The 14,401-nt window shown below is 52.3% G+C and overlaps 1 protein-coding gene across 2 annotated transcripts in view; it reads right to left on the bottom strand.

Annotated features, from left to right (window-relative positions):
- Positions 1–14,401, bottom strand: part of DNAH9 (dynein axonemal heavy chain 9) — a 170,084-nt gene that overhangs the window by 42,931 nt on the left and 112,752 nt on the right. For both annotated transcript variants that reach the window (XM_075579638.1, XM_075579639.1), the window contains 5 exons: positions 12,338–12,526; positions 10,428–10,663; positions 9,436–9,558; positions 5,292–5,496; positions 1,711–1,875 (listed from right to left, as the gene is read on the bottom strand). In XM_075579638.1, the coding sequence (XP_075435753.1) occupies positions 1,711–1,875; positions 5,292–5,496; positions 9,436–9,558; positions 10,428–10,663; positions 12,338–12,526 (918 nt within the window). The remainder of the gene's footprint in view (positions 1–1,710; positions 1,876–5,291; positions 5,497–9,435; positions 9,559–10,427; positions 10,664–12,337; positions 12,527–14,401) is intronic.

Here is a 14,401-nt window from a genome sequence, read left to right as displayed (position 1 = left end):
GGCATATAACGGGGAAGGGCGGAGGATAATGGGGAAGGGCGGCAAATAACGGGGGAAGGGCGGCAGATAACGGGGAAGGGCGGCAGATAACGGGGAAGGGCGGCAGATAATGGGGAAGGGCAGAGGATAATGGGGAAGGGCGGGAGATAATGGGGAAGGGCGGAGGATAACGGGGAAGGGCGGGAGATAATAGGGAAGGGCGGAGGATAATGGGGAAGGACGGAGGATAATGGGGAAGGGCGGGAGATAATAGGGAAGGGCGGGAGATAATAGGGAAGGGCGGGAGATAACGGGGGAAGGGCGGCAAATAACGGGGGAAGGGCGGCAGATAACGGGGGAAGGGCGGCAGATAACGGGGGAAGGGCGGCAGATAACGGGGGAAGGGCGGAGGATAACGGGGGAAGGGCGGAGGATAACGGGGGAAGGGCGGAGGATAACGGGGGAAGGGCGGAGGATAATGGGGAAGGGCGGAGGATAATGGGGAAGGGCAGAGGATAATGGGGAAGGGCGGGAGATAATGGGGAAGGGCGGAGGATAACGGGGGAAGGGCGGGAGATAATAGGGAAGGGCGGAGGATAATGGGGAAGGACGGAGGATAATGGGGAAGGGCGGAGGATAACGGGAAGGGCGGAGGATAACGGGGAAGGGCGGCGGATAATGGGGAAGGGCGGCAGATAATGGGGAAGGGCGGCAGATAATGGGGAAGGGCGGAGGATAATGGGGAAGGGCGGGGGATAATGGGGAAGGGAGGAGGATAATGGGGAATGGCAGAGGATAATGGGGAAGGGCGGCGGATAATGGGGAAGGGCGGCGGATAATGGGGAAGGGCGGCGGATAATGGGGAAGGGCGGAGGATAATGGGGAAGGGCGGAGGATAATGGGGAAGGGCAGAGGATAAAGGGGAAGGGCGGAGGATAATGGGGAAGGGCGGAGGATAATGGGGAAGGGCGGAGGATAATGGGGAAGGGCGGCGGATAATGGGGAAGGGCAGAGGATAATGGGGAAGGGCGGAGGATAATGGGGAAGAGCGGCAGATAACGGGGAAGGACGGCGGATAATGGGGAAGGGCGGCGGATAATGGGGAAGGGCGGAGGATAATGGGGAAGGGCGGAGGATAATGGGGAAGGGCAGCGGATAATGGGGAAGGGCGGAGGTTGCAGACCTGGCTGAGACATGTGAATGTGCTCACATATTGGATTTTTATTTATTTAATAATACAAATTCCTGTTCAAATGAATATGTTTCTCTTTTTTCTCCAGGAACACGGGATTCAAAGAGATTAGCTTCTTCTGTTTCACTAGTGACGTCATAATTACTGCGCAAACAATGGTGCAAAACCTTCTGCTCTAGTTGTGAGGGCTGGCAAACAGTCTGATCAGCAAAGACATTAGATACAGGTTGTGAGTACTCGTCCAAGCTTTTGTTCAACACGGAAATTACTTTAAAAATACAGCATTTTTCATGGTCTTATTTAAAAACGAGGAGTAGAGCAACTCCCGTCCTCAAGGGACACCAACAGGTCAGGTTTTAAGGATATCCCTGCTTCAGCACAGGTGGCTCAATCCATTTTCTGTAAGTCCAGTTAATTAAACTCTTATCTGGATATCACAGCTCGTCCCTTTTATCTATTTGGCCAAATACTCTGCACGAACAAGTTCCCTGTATATAGAACAGCTTACAAACAGTCTCATCGCACAAATCCCGCCGTACCTTCTCCTCGATTTCCGCCGCCGTCTTCTTGGTGATCTCCAGGTTCTCCACCAGAGCCGTGTCCCCCAGGAAATTCCCCGAGGCCGAGGACAGGCGGGAAAGCAGGTTATCCTCCAGCGTCTTCAGGGTGATCTTGAACCCGTTCTGCTGCGTGGTCAGGTTAGACTGGAACGGGAGAGGGTGTTACAGCCAAACGAGTGACCGCTGCGACGGAGTGACCGCTGCGACGGAGTGACCGCTGCGACGGAGTGACCGCTGCGACGGAGTGACCGCTGCGACGGAGTGACCGGTCCGGCAGCGTGACCGGTCCGGCAGCGTGACCGGTCCGGCAGCGTGACCGGTCCGGCAGCGTGACCGTTCCGACAGAGTGACCGGTCCGGCAGCGTGACCGTTCCGACAGAGTGACCGGTCCGGCAGCGTGACCGGTCCGGCAGCGTGACCGTTCCGACAGAGTGACCGGTCCGGCAGCGTGACCGTTCCGACAGAGTGACCGGTCCGGCAGCGTGACCGGTCCGACAGAGTGACCGGTCCGGCAGAGTGACCGGTGCGATGGAAGCGCAGCCCTCTCCTCTTCTGATTGCGGCCCTGGGGCCAGGTCTCGGCGTGCCATTTCTAAATCTTTGCGCAGGAGTTACATATTAAGAGACGTTTGCAATATTAAGGCGGTTAAATGGAAGCTCTCGCCAAGTCCCGGCGCAGAGGAACGGTTACCATGGAAACCTCAGACGCCGGAGATGAAGAAAATCAGGATTTTAACACTAATTTTTTTTTTTTGTAGAAAAAACAGCAGGACTTGCTCAGGGGGAATAAGATACTAACATTATTATTATTAGATTGTAAGCTCTTCGGGACAGGGACTCCTTTCCCTATTGCCTTATGTCTGAAGCTTATTCCCATTATGTTATAATATTATGGCATGTATATATTAGATCCTTATAGCTGTTTAGCTGACCACATAGATTGCAAGCTCTTCGGGGCAGGAAATTCATTTTCTTAATGTTACTTGTATGTTTGAAGTGCGTATTACCACTATGTGTTATTTATATTATCATGTCCCGTATATATCACTGCTGTGAAGCGCTGTGTACATTAATGGCGTTATATAAATAAAGATATACATATATACGATTCTTAGGGGGAAACAGCTTTAAATATTTCTAAAATAGAGCACAAAGAACGTCCCCAAAGTTTCATAAATGTAGATTTAAAAAAATAAATACAGTAAAAAAAAAAAGTTATCAGCAACACTGATCTAAGTGCAATTCTGTTTCCGAATGTCTTTGCTATTTCATTTCGTCTTGTGCGTACGATAAAAATATGATGAAACGCAGCGGCACAAAGCGAACGCGTCGAGAGCCAGAAGCTGCCGCCTGCCGCGGAAACTCGCTGTGTGCAGGAAAGACAATACAAGATGAAAGTGATTCCTAATCCGGAGATCTTAATGCATCGATTGCAGGTTCACCTTCCAGTACAGAAACGGAGCGTTTCTTTCATATAAACTCAGCAAACAGTGTGAGCGCTAATTCCAAAGCACGCGCTTTTCTCCGCTGCGCGTCTGATTAACAGGAGATAAGAAAACTTTCTCACCTCCGAAATAATGAGGCCAGGAAACTTATAGAAAAGAAAAATACAGCTGCATTTATCCAATTGCATTTGTTTCTGTAATTTTCCCTCTTAAGCTGCCAAAAAAACGTTGATTTGTTTTTAAAGGTGCAATCCCACGTAGCCCGCCGGAAAACAAGCGTTCGTTAAGGATTTAACAGTCGTACGTGTTTCACTAAATGAATATAACCATTCTACTAGCAAAGATTCGCGGCTTTCTTTTGTTTGGAATTCATTACAAGTTGAATTTCTAAGGGGCCTCTGAACGTGTTTTTTTAACCTTTATTAAAACCTGTGCTTATAAGAGAGCCAATAAACATAAGATTTGGAGGAGACAGGGGGTTCTGCCTGTGCAAACTCCTGCTGAACAGACAGTGACATCACACAGAAGGGAGCAGAACAAGGGAATCAAACCTCTTCCAGATCTCAGCCCACATTAAAAAATATTATAAACCATGTCACTGCCATTAGTACACGTTACCTCTAGGAGAGACTGACCCCTTAACCCTGTCACTGCCATTAGTACACGTTACCTCTAGGAGAGACTGGCCCCTTAACCCTGTCACTGCCATTAGTACACGTTACCTCTAGGAGAGACTGACCCCTTAACCCTGTCACTGCCATTAGTACACGTTACCTCTAGGAGAGACTGACCCCTTAACCCTGTCATTTCCATTAGTACACGTTGCCCCTAGGAGGGACTGACCCCTTAACCCTGTCACTGCCATTACTACACGTTGCCCCTAGGAGGGACTGACCCCTTAACCCTGTCACTGCCATTAGTACACGTTGCCCCTAGGAGGGACTGACCCCTTAACCCTGTCACTGCCATTAGTACACGTTGCCCCTAGGAGTGACTGACCCCTTAACCCTGTCACTGCCATTAGTACACGTTGCCCCTAGGAGGGACTGACCCCTTAACCCTGTCACTGCCATTAGTACACGTTGCCCCTAGGAGAGACTGACCCCTTAACCCTGTCACTGCCATTAGTACACGTTGCCCCTAGGAGAGACTGACCCCTTAACCCTGTCACTGCCACTAGTACACGTTGCCCCTAGGAGGGACTGACCCCTTAACCCTGTCACTGCCATTAGTACACGTTGCCCCTAGGAGGGACTGACCCCTTAACCCTGTCACTGCCATTAGTACACGTTGCCCCTAGGAGAGACTGACCCCTTAACCCTGTCACTGCCATTAGTACACGTTACCTCTAGGAGAGACTGACCCCTTAACCCTGTCACTGCCATTAGTACACGTTACCTCTAGGAGAGACTGACCCCTTAACCCTGTCACTGCCATTAGTACACGTTACCTCTAGGAGAGACTGGCCCCTTAACCCTGTCACTGCCATTAGTACACGTTACCTCTAGGAGAGACTGACCCCTTAACCCTGTCACTGCCATTAGTACACGTTACCTCTAGGAGAGACTGACCCCTTAACCCTGTCACTGCCATTAGTACACGTTACCTCTAGGAGAGATTGACCCCTTAACCCTGTCACTGCCATTAGTACACGTTGCCCCTAGGAGTGACTGACCCCTTAACCCTGTCACTGCCAATAGTACACGTTGCCCCTAGGAGGGACTGACCCCTTAACCCTGTCACTGCCATTAGTACACGTTGCCCCTAGGAGAGACTGACCCCTTAACCCTGTCACTGCCATTAGTACACGTTGCCCCTAGGAGAGACTGACCCCTTAACCCTGTCACTGCCATTAGTACACTTTGCCCCTAGGAGGGACTGACCCCTTAACCCTGTCACTGCCATTAGTACACGTTGCCCCTAGGAGAGACTGACCCCTTAACCCTGTCACTGCCATTAGTACACGTTGCCCCTAGGAGAGACTGACCCCTTAACCCTGTCACTGCCATTAGTACACGTTGCCCCTAGGAGGGACTGCCTCTTTAGATAAGAAATAAGCACAAGCCTTAATGGCTCTTTGCGCCCGTACAATCTCAGCACCGCAGGGTTGGGTTACCTTTAGCTCCTCTAGATCCGGGCGCTCCATGCTCACAACCGCTGCCAGTAACTGGTCCTCCAGCCCGTCCCGGGTCACGGTGAAGTTAATGAGGGTGCACTGCGCCTGCATCTCCGGCTGGTAATGGGGGTTCGCCAGCTTCGTGTGCAGGATCAGGCGGAAGTTCGGGTTGTATTCACACTCCTTGTCTCCAATCTTAATGTACCTGAAACAGAGGGGGGTCTCACACTGAGGGGGGTCTCACACTGAGGGGGGATATTACAGAGGGGGGATATTACAGAGGGGGGATATTACAGAGGGGGGTGGGATATTACAGAGGGGGGGGGATATTACAGAGGGGGGGGATATTACAGAGGTGGGTCTCACACTGAGGGGGGGATATTACAGAGGGGGGTGGGATATTACAGAGGGGGGGGGATATTACAGAGGGGGGATGTTACAGAGAGGGGGGTATGTTACAGAGAGGGGGGGATGTTACAGAGAGGGGTGGGATATTACAGAGGGGGGTGGGATATTACAGAGGGGGGATATTACAGAGTGGGGGGATATTACAGAGGGGGATATTACAGAGGGGGGATATTACAGAGTGGGGATATTACAGATGGGGGGATATTACAGAGGGGGGATATTACAGAGGGGGGGCTATTACAGAGGGGGATATTACAGATTGCTGCGTGGGAGATACCGACACACGGCAGCTGATCGCTGCAACGCTTTTACCAAAACACTACGTGTAATATTCTGTGTGCCAGCTGCGCCGGGCGGCAGATCTCCGCCGCGCCAGATGTTTCACCGCGCTGCGCTCTTTCCTTTATTGCCGCCCAGAAACACTTGCGATCTGCGTTTTTTGTTTGGTAAATAAAGTCCCGGAATGATTTGTAAGAGAGCGGTTCTGTTCCTAGAAGCCGGCGCCAGACAATGACGCAATGTTTCAGTGCGGGGGGGGGGGGGGGATTTCTAAGCCTCTTACCCCGTGCGGGGGGGCGGGGGGGGGGGGAATTCTAAGCCTCTTACCCCGTGCGGGAAGCAAAGATTCATGTGAGTTTGAAGAGGACAAACTAAATGAGAATTATATCCGCAGCGTACGCCTTCTGCCAAACGCTGTGGAAAGACTTTCTAAATTACATCAATCAGTACAATGCGAGTCTCTGGTGTGTAAGGAAGAGCGAGATCAGGACTGGCCAGCTCCAGTGCAAAAAGGCCACCAACAGGTCAGGTTTTAAGGATATCCCTGCTTCAGCACAGGTGGCTCAATCAGTGCGGAAGCAGGGATAACCTTAAAACCTGACCTGTTGGTGGCCCTGGAAGACTAGGAGTTGGCCATGTAATTACATGCCTGTGCAGCCACCTCTGCGGTGCAATCACGCAAACCCTTTCCTTGTTTGAATGCAACCTCCCAAGTGGAGAAATGAACAAGTACAGTCTTGTCTAATAACAAGCGGGTAACCTGGGGCACAGCGAGACAAAGTGACGCGCCAGTTACTGATCTAATCCGATTTACTGGAGGAAGGAAGGAATTGGGGGGGTTTTCCCGCTTGCAAACCCTAATTGGCCAATGTTTCCGGTAGCCAAATGGTTAAACTTTTCGGTGGAAGAGGCAACACTCTGTTATTTATTAGATGCACACGCGGCTTATATTTCTGACATGTTGATAAACCTATGACAGCCCTTCCACACGCTAACACGTCCTCCGGTAATGAGTTGAGTTAGACCCCTGCTGGGAGCTGCTCTCGTTCCTCGTTATACGTCTTCTCAGAATTGCAGGTCGGTCGTGTTGAAGTGTTGAAGAACAGGACAGAATATCGGAGGCTTCGCGCCGCGTCAACTCCCAGGCGGACGCCAAGTGACAGAATCCACGGGGAGTCTGACGGGCGATTAGTGGCACTTTGCAACTGAGTTGGCATCCTCGTTACCACATCTTGTCACCGAGAGGGGACAGTGTCACCCCCTGTGCAGGTACCGACTCTAACCCAGGGCGGAAATGCACCCGTGCAATGGGATTAGGAATCAGCGAGACGGACGCACGCTATATCTGTATTATTCTGCGTGAAAATACAGTATGTATCCAGAGACCCATACATGCGTATATACAGCGTGCACATCATACAGTATGTATCCAGAGACCCATACATGCGTATATACAGCGTGCACATCATACAGTATGTATCCAGAGACCCATACATGCGTATATACAGCGTGCACATCATACAGTATGTATCCAGAGACCCATACATGCGTATATACAGCGTGCACATCATACAGTATGTATCCAGAGACCCATACATGCGTATATACAGCGTGCACATCATACAGTATGTATCCAGAGACCCATACATGCGTATATACAGCGTGCACATCATACAGTATGTATCCAGAGACCCATACATGCGTATATACGGTGCTATGTCCCTGCATTTAACTCCTCTGCAGATTCCTTCTATAGAGAATTGCATTAAAGGTGCAATCCCACCTAGAACCAAAGCAAAGTATCCAGCAGCGACACCGAGTCCGTCAGCACCACGAGTATAACTGTGTACAAGGAAATATTAACGGTGCACACAGGTAGGAGGAGCGCCTAAATCCTCAGCAAGTACACAACAGAAAAGATACCCACAGGACTCATACAAACCGCGGCCCGGTGATACCACGCGGCCCGGTGATGCCACGCGGCACGGTGACGCCACGCGGCACGGTGACGCCACGCGGCACGGTGACGCCACGCGGCCCGGTGACGCCACGCGGCACAGTAACACCGCGCGGCACAGTAACACCGCGCGGCACAGTAACTCCGTGCGGCACAGTAACTCCGTGCGGCACAGTAACTCCGTGCGGCACAGTAACACCACCCGCGGCACAGTAACACCACGCGGCACAGTAACACCACGCGGCCCACGCGGCACAGTAACACCACGCGGCACAGTAACACCACGCGGCACAGTAACACCACGCGGCACAGTAACACCACGCGGCACAGTAACACCACGCGGCACAGTAACACCACGCGGCCCACGCGGCACAGTAACACCACGCGGCACAGTAACACCACGCGGCACAGTAACACCGTGCGGCACAGTAACACCACGCGGCACAGTAACACCGCGCGGCACAGTAACACCGCGCGGCACAGTAACACCGCGCGGCACAGTAACACCGCGCGGCACAGTAACACCGCGCGGCACAGTAACACCGCGCGGCACAGTAATACTATGTCACAATGCTGTGATATTATATAGGGAAAACATACCAGAGATTTATGCAAAATTCAGAGTAATAAAGACAGACCGTCCCCCCACACTCACACTCACACTCACACAAAACAAAAAACTGGGAGATGGAGCACTGGGGGACCGGGGGCGCACCGACACCAACACTACACAACATGTGGAAACACAAAAATGCAAAGATTGCGCTACACAGCACCAAGCAATGAAATCCTCCGGGCCACGTCTGCTAAGCAATGCGACTGCAGAAGACAATGTCCAGCAAAGCTTACTATAGATGACCGTTTATGTCCCATTCACATTAATGGGCTGGAAAGTGTCTCCCAGCATAGGGTAGCACTGTTTAGTAACTGTGGCCCCAAGTCCAAAACTTCTCATGTTCACCGGTCCTGTAAGGGGCAGCTCCCCGTGCTCCATTCTTTCTTTTAACCCCCTCCCCCCCATTGATATGAGTAGGAAGTGGGGGGTGACATGGGGCGAAACGCGCTATTATCTGTCCCCTGCAGGGGAAACAAAATGGCGGTTAAAATCTCGATTCTTATTGGCTCATCTGACGTGAGGAATTCAAATAGGCCGAAGTACCGATGCTACCTTTCCCGGTAAGTACCGTAATGGCCCGGATATAGTACCGCCCCGCACATAATACGACCCTAAAGCTTTGAAGGTGTTAGGCTGCGCGTATAATACGAGGGCGGCTTCCGGAAGGACATTTGTAGGAAAAAACACAGCACGATATTCGGGCCAATCCGGAATCTTGGAAACTAGGGGGTTCCCAGAGCTGAACTGAAGGCGGTTCTGTTCCGGGGACCCCCGCACGGGGTGGGGGGGGCTGTTGCTTTAATGTTCACATTTCCGCTGTACAGCGTAGTGTAGGAACCTTTAACCTGCACCCCTAAATCCTCCAGTGTACCCCTTACATTTACCTTCCCTTTTTGACGGTTTCTCTGCCAAGCAACGGTCCCAGCACGGGATCCACGCTGTCCTCCAGGTTCTCGATCAGCACAGCTTCCCCGGACCCCAGCGCTCTCTCCAATGTGTCCAAGTACCTGGAGATGTCACAGGACACAAACTCACAACGATAACGCAACCTACCTGGTGCAGCAGCCTCGTGCGTGTACGGTTTCTTGTATGGGTGGTGCATTGCAAAGGGATAAATTGTGGCGAGCTTGGCATGGGAAGTATGGACTGTGCATTATTTTGGGGGTAGGGGGACGTTTATATGTGAAATATTAGGGGGTTACAACGCCCACATCTTGGGTGCCGAATACAGTGCATTGGCTTAAAGGGTCAGTCCCTCCCAGGAACCAGAGTGACATGTAGGTTATACATAGGTGACGGACACTGTTGCAGGCAGGTAATAAGCATTTGCAACTAATTACTTATTCATTTCATTCCCCCATAGCAAGCAAATTAGCGTTTTCACAATCTTTACCTAATCTCTCTTGTTTTTGTTGTATTACTTTGGGTTAAACTGATTCTGCTTCCATCGTTAGCCAAAGAGATAAAGCGGAAGACCCACAATCACCCAAGGGCAATTAGAATTGACATGGGAGCAAATAAGTGAAATGTTTTATTTTTATTTCCTTGATACGCGGTTTCTAATAACGTTTTGGGACTGTAGGGCAGGGGGAGAGGCTAACTCCAGTTCTCAAGGGCCACCAAGAGGCCAGGTATTAGGGATATCCCTGCTTCAGCACAGGTTGCTCAGTCTTTGAGCCACTGATTGGGCCACCTGTGCTGAAGCAGGGATATCCTTGAAATCTGACCAGTTGGTGGCCCTTGAGGACGGGAGTTGACCCCTCTGCTGTAGCGCGAGGTGTTGAGGGGGCTTCCAGCGGTGAAGGGCTCAACGTCCAAATGAACGTCATTGCCAGACAACGTGACGCAAGTATGGAGTATTCCCAATGGCTCTCACCCTCTCTGCCCGATCCGGATCACTTTAAGGTCTTCTCCATACTTGTTCTTGATCCACTTGATCCCCTGCAACTGGGGGTCGACCATAAGGGGCCACCGTTCACAGCTGGTGAGGATGGTGGCGTTTTCCGTGGACATGCGGTCGGCGGGGAGGCCCTCATTCTGCCACGCTGCGATATCGGCGTCGTCCGTCAGCATCGTCAGCGGATCGAGAGACGGCGTCACCGGGATGGGGACCTACACGCAGACCAGACGGAGGATGGGATAGGAGGTGGGGTACCGGCTCTCCCCAAGGACACCATGGTGATGTTGACCAGGGGTGCGCAATCAGGGGGGAGCGCGGCGACTGCAGCGGCCCCGCGCTCTTCCCCCAAGGCATTTAAATGAAAGTCAGGGGATCACGTGAGGCCTCTGCAACTTCACTTACCTTGTCTGCGGCGACGCGTCGCCATGGCAACTCGGCGTAAAATCCCGTGACCCCACGGCATCATTTGACGCCGAGAGCCGGAGACAAGGTAAGGGAGGGGGGGGGCAGCAAGGAGGGGGGGGCCAGCAGGGAGGGAAGCAGGCAGGGGGCGCAGCGGGCAGGGGGGCGCAGCAGGGAGGGAAACAGACGGGGGGGCGCAGCGGGGAGGGAAACAGACGGGGGTGCAGCAGGCAGGGGGGGCGCAGCAGGGAGGGAAGCAGGCAGGGGGGGCGCAGCAGGGGGGGAAGCAGGCAGGGGGGCGCAGCAGGGAGGGAAGCAGACGGGGGGCGCAGCGGGGAGGGAAGCAGATGGGGGGGCGCAGCAGGGGGGGAAGCAGGCAGGGGGGCGCAGCAGGGAGGGAAGCAGACGGGGGGCGCAGCGGGGAGGGAAGCAGGCAGGGGGGGCGCAGCAGGGGGGGAAGCAGGCAGGGGGGCGCAGCAGGGAGGGAAGCAGACGGGGGGCGCAGCGGGGAGGGAAGCAGATGGGGGGGCGCAGCAGGGAGGGAAGCAGGCAGGGGGCGCAGCAGGGAGGGGGGCGCAGCAGGGAGTGAAGCAGGCGGGGGGGCACAGCAGGGAAAGATTGCGCACCCCTGATGTAGGCGTTGAAGGTCCGGCCTTATATCAAGTACAGCTCAACCCCGTTATAGCGCGAATCCGCTAATAACGCGAATCCGCTAATAACGCGAATCCGCTAATAACGCGATGCCAGCGTGGCTCCCAACTTTCATATTTATGGAACTTTACAACACGATTAATACACTTGTACATTATTTCTAACGCGATCCGCTAATAGCGCGATGTGATTCTTTGGACCCCGAGCGCAGCATTATACGGGGGTTGAGCTGTACCCCCAGGTTACATTGTAGCTGCGAGACTCCTTTCTGGAGAAGGGAAGTACCACTCTTACGTGGGAACGGGCCAAGACGGGCTAAGTGCCGAGACGCGGCCGCCCCTTTGATTTTTGGATTGTGTTCCTTTTTGTGTTGTTGCCTTTGTGGCAGTGTGCAGCACCTATTTTGCACTTTGTGATATTTGTAGTGTGTAGATCAATGTGTTTGTCTTCCTTGTCCCCCGTCCTCCTGGGTTTACCCCTCTCTGGGGGGGTATCTGTTTGGGTAGCTGCCTCCTGACAGTGCCCTGTGCTTTGTTTATGAGGCTTGTTTGCTCTTTTTACATGAAGTTGCTTTGTGTTTGACCACTATACGTGTCACAGCTGTTTAGGAGTGCTGCAGGGACTCTCTTATTAGTGTATCGGGGATTAGTGGGTAAGGGGATGCCCAAGTGAGTCAAAGGTGACCCACCTTCGACTATTCCTGCTTGGGTCGCCAAGAAAGCCGACCTGGCCCGTGTCCATGTGTCTTTGACAACTTATCTAGCTAAGGCTACATGGAGACACGAGGTGGTATTGTGCAAGGAAGACTGAGACAATCATTTGCCTGAACTTACTTTGAGCTGTCCTAGGTATGGTTTCCAGGTCTTATCCATGAGGTCATGCCTGTACCTCTTGGTGAAATAGCCCAAGTAGGAGACGAAGGCCGTGATCAGCAGCACGTCCCCACACAACGTGCTCTCTTGTAGCTTGAAGGTTCCAACTGCTTCGGCCCATCTCACATTTTCAGAGGCAAGACCCCCAACCTAGAGACAGCCGGTGAACAGGGACAGCAGTGAGATGAATGGTTCTGGTTACTATACAATGATTCTCAGCAGCATTAAATATACATGGGAGAGAGGGGAACCCTAACTAACAATCACAACAGGCTCCGTGCTATTCCACCAGCCGGCTCCCTTCCGAAACTATCACATATGTAGGATTCTGAATATTGCGATGGATGGAGCGCCTTAAAACCGCGCCTCTCCCGATCTGAACAGGACTGTGAAGCAGCAGTCATGTGCAGAAAGCGGCATTAACCCTACGGAAACTCTAATATTCTGACTGATGGGTAAGAAAGGTCACACACTACTCTGTAAATGAACGCCTGTGCTGAAGCTGGAATATCCTTTAAACCTGACCTGTTGGGGCGGGGGGTCTTGAGGACTGGAGTGGAGCACTCCTGCTGTAGGTGGTGATAACCCACATGACCCCTTCCAGTCCACTGATGTTCTTGAGTCGTAACTGGTGTCTTATGGCTTAGCCCTGCTTAGTAAATAGGGCCCCATGACCTTTTGAGTGTGTCATTCTGGTAAAGGGAGTCGGCCCGTACGAGGCCCCGTTCCCAAAGCAGCATGGCCACTTGTAGCGTTGGATCAGCAAATCTTGGGGACCAGCAGCTATGATCCGAAGGGCAGAAATGGGGATTGCAAATGAATGTGCTCTTCCCAAGTAACTACTGGGGCCTTGAGGGGTTAACGGTGCAGGCACACACAGAGTAAAAACCCAATCAGAGGGTCCGTAGCTAGCCCTGGTACAGGTCCCCATGGAGGTGGCAGGCAGTGCCCCGGTCAGGGACATTGATCACAGGCACAGAGGCCGTAATGGGATGAAGCCCTGCCCAGGCCACCAGAAGAGGGGTTCGCTCGGTAACTTAGGCGATCGAGTCTCAGCACCTCCCTAGCGGGCCGAGATAGGGGCAGCTAGGCCAGACAAGGTTCAGGTAGTGACCGAGAGAAGGTCAATATCTCAATACCCAGATCCCTGTGTACGGCAATGTAATAATAATATTAATAATAAAGATGCTATTAAGAATGAATAAAGTTCCTGGCGCCTGTCACTGCTATATCACCGCCCAGCCTGCACGGAGCTGGTACCCTGAACAAGGTAACGCATCCCGCAGGGTGACATTACAGGCACGGATGTAACGTCCGTGAGAGCCGGGCAGGGAGAGATTCATGTGATTACAGAACGTATAGTCTGTGAGAGCCGGGCAGGGAGAGATACGCACACAGATCACACAGGCACACTGATCCATACAGATCACACAGGTACACTGATCCATACAGATCACACTGATCCATACAGATCACACAGGCACACTGATCCATACAGATCACACAGACACACTGATCCATACAGATCACACAGGCACTCTGATCCATACAGATCACACCGGCACACTGATCCATACAGATCACACAGGCACACTGATACATACAGATCACACAGACACACTGATACATACAGATCACACGGATACATACAGATCACACGGATACATACAGATCACACTGATACATACAGATCACACAGACACACTGATACATACAGATCACACAGGCACACTGATACATACAGATCACACGGATACATACAGATCACACAGGCACACTGATCCATACAGATCACACAGGCACACTGATCCATACAGATCACACGGATACATACAGATCACACAGGCACACTGATCCATACAGATCACACAGGCACACTGATCCATACAGATCACACAGGCACACTGATCCATACAGATCACACAGGCACACTGATACATACAGATCACACAGGCACACTGATACATACAGATCACACGGATACATACAGATCACACTGATCCATACAGATCACACAGGCACACT

The sequence above is a fragment of the Ascaphus truei genome, chromosome 22 (genome assembly GCF_040206685.1).
Source record: "Ascaphus truei isolate aAscTru1 chromosome 22, aAscTru1.hap1, whole genome shotgun sequence".
Taxonomy (NCBI): Eukaryota; Metazoa; Chordata; class Amphibia; order Anura; family Ascaphidae; genus Ascaphus; species Ascaphus truei.
The sequence above is the reverse complement of the archived record's forward strand: the minus strand, read 5'-3'. Positions and strand labels throughout refer to the sequence as shown.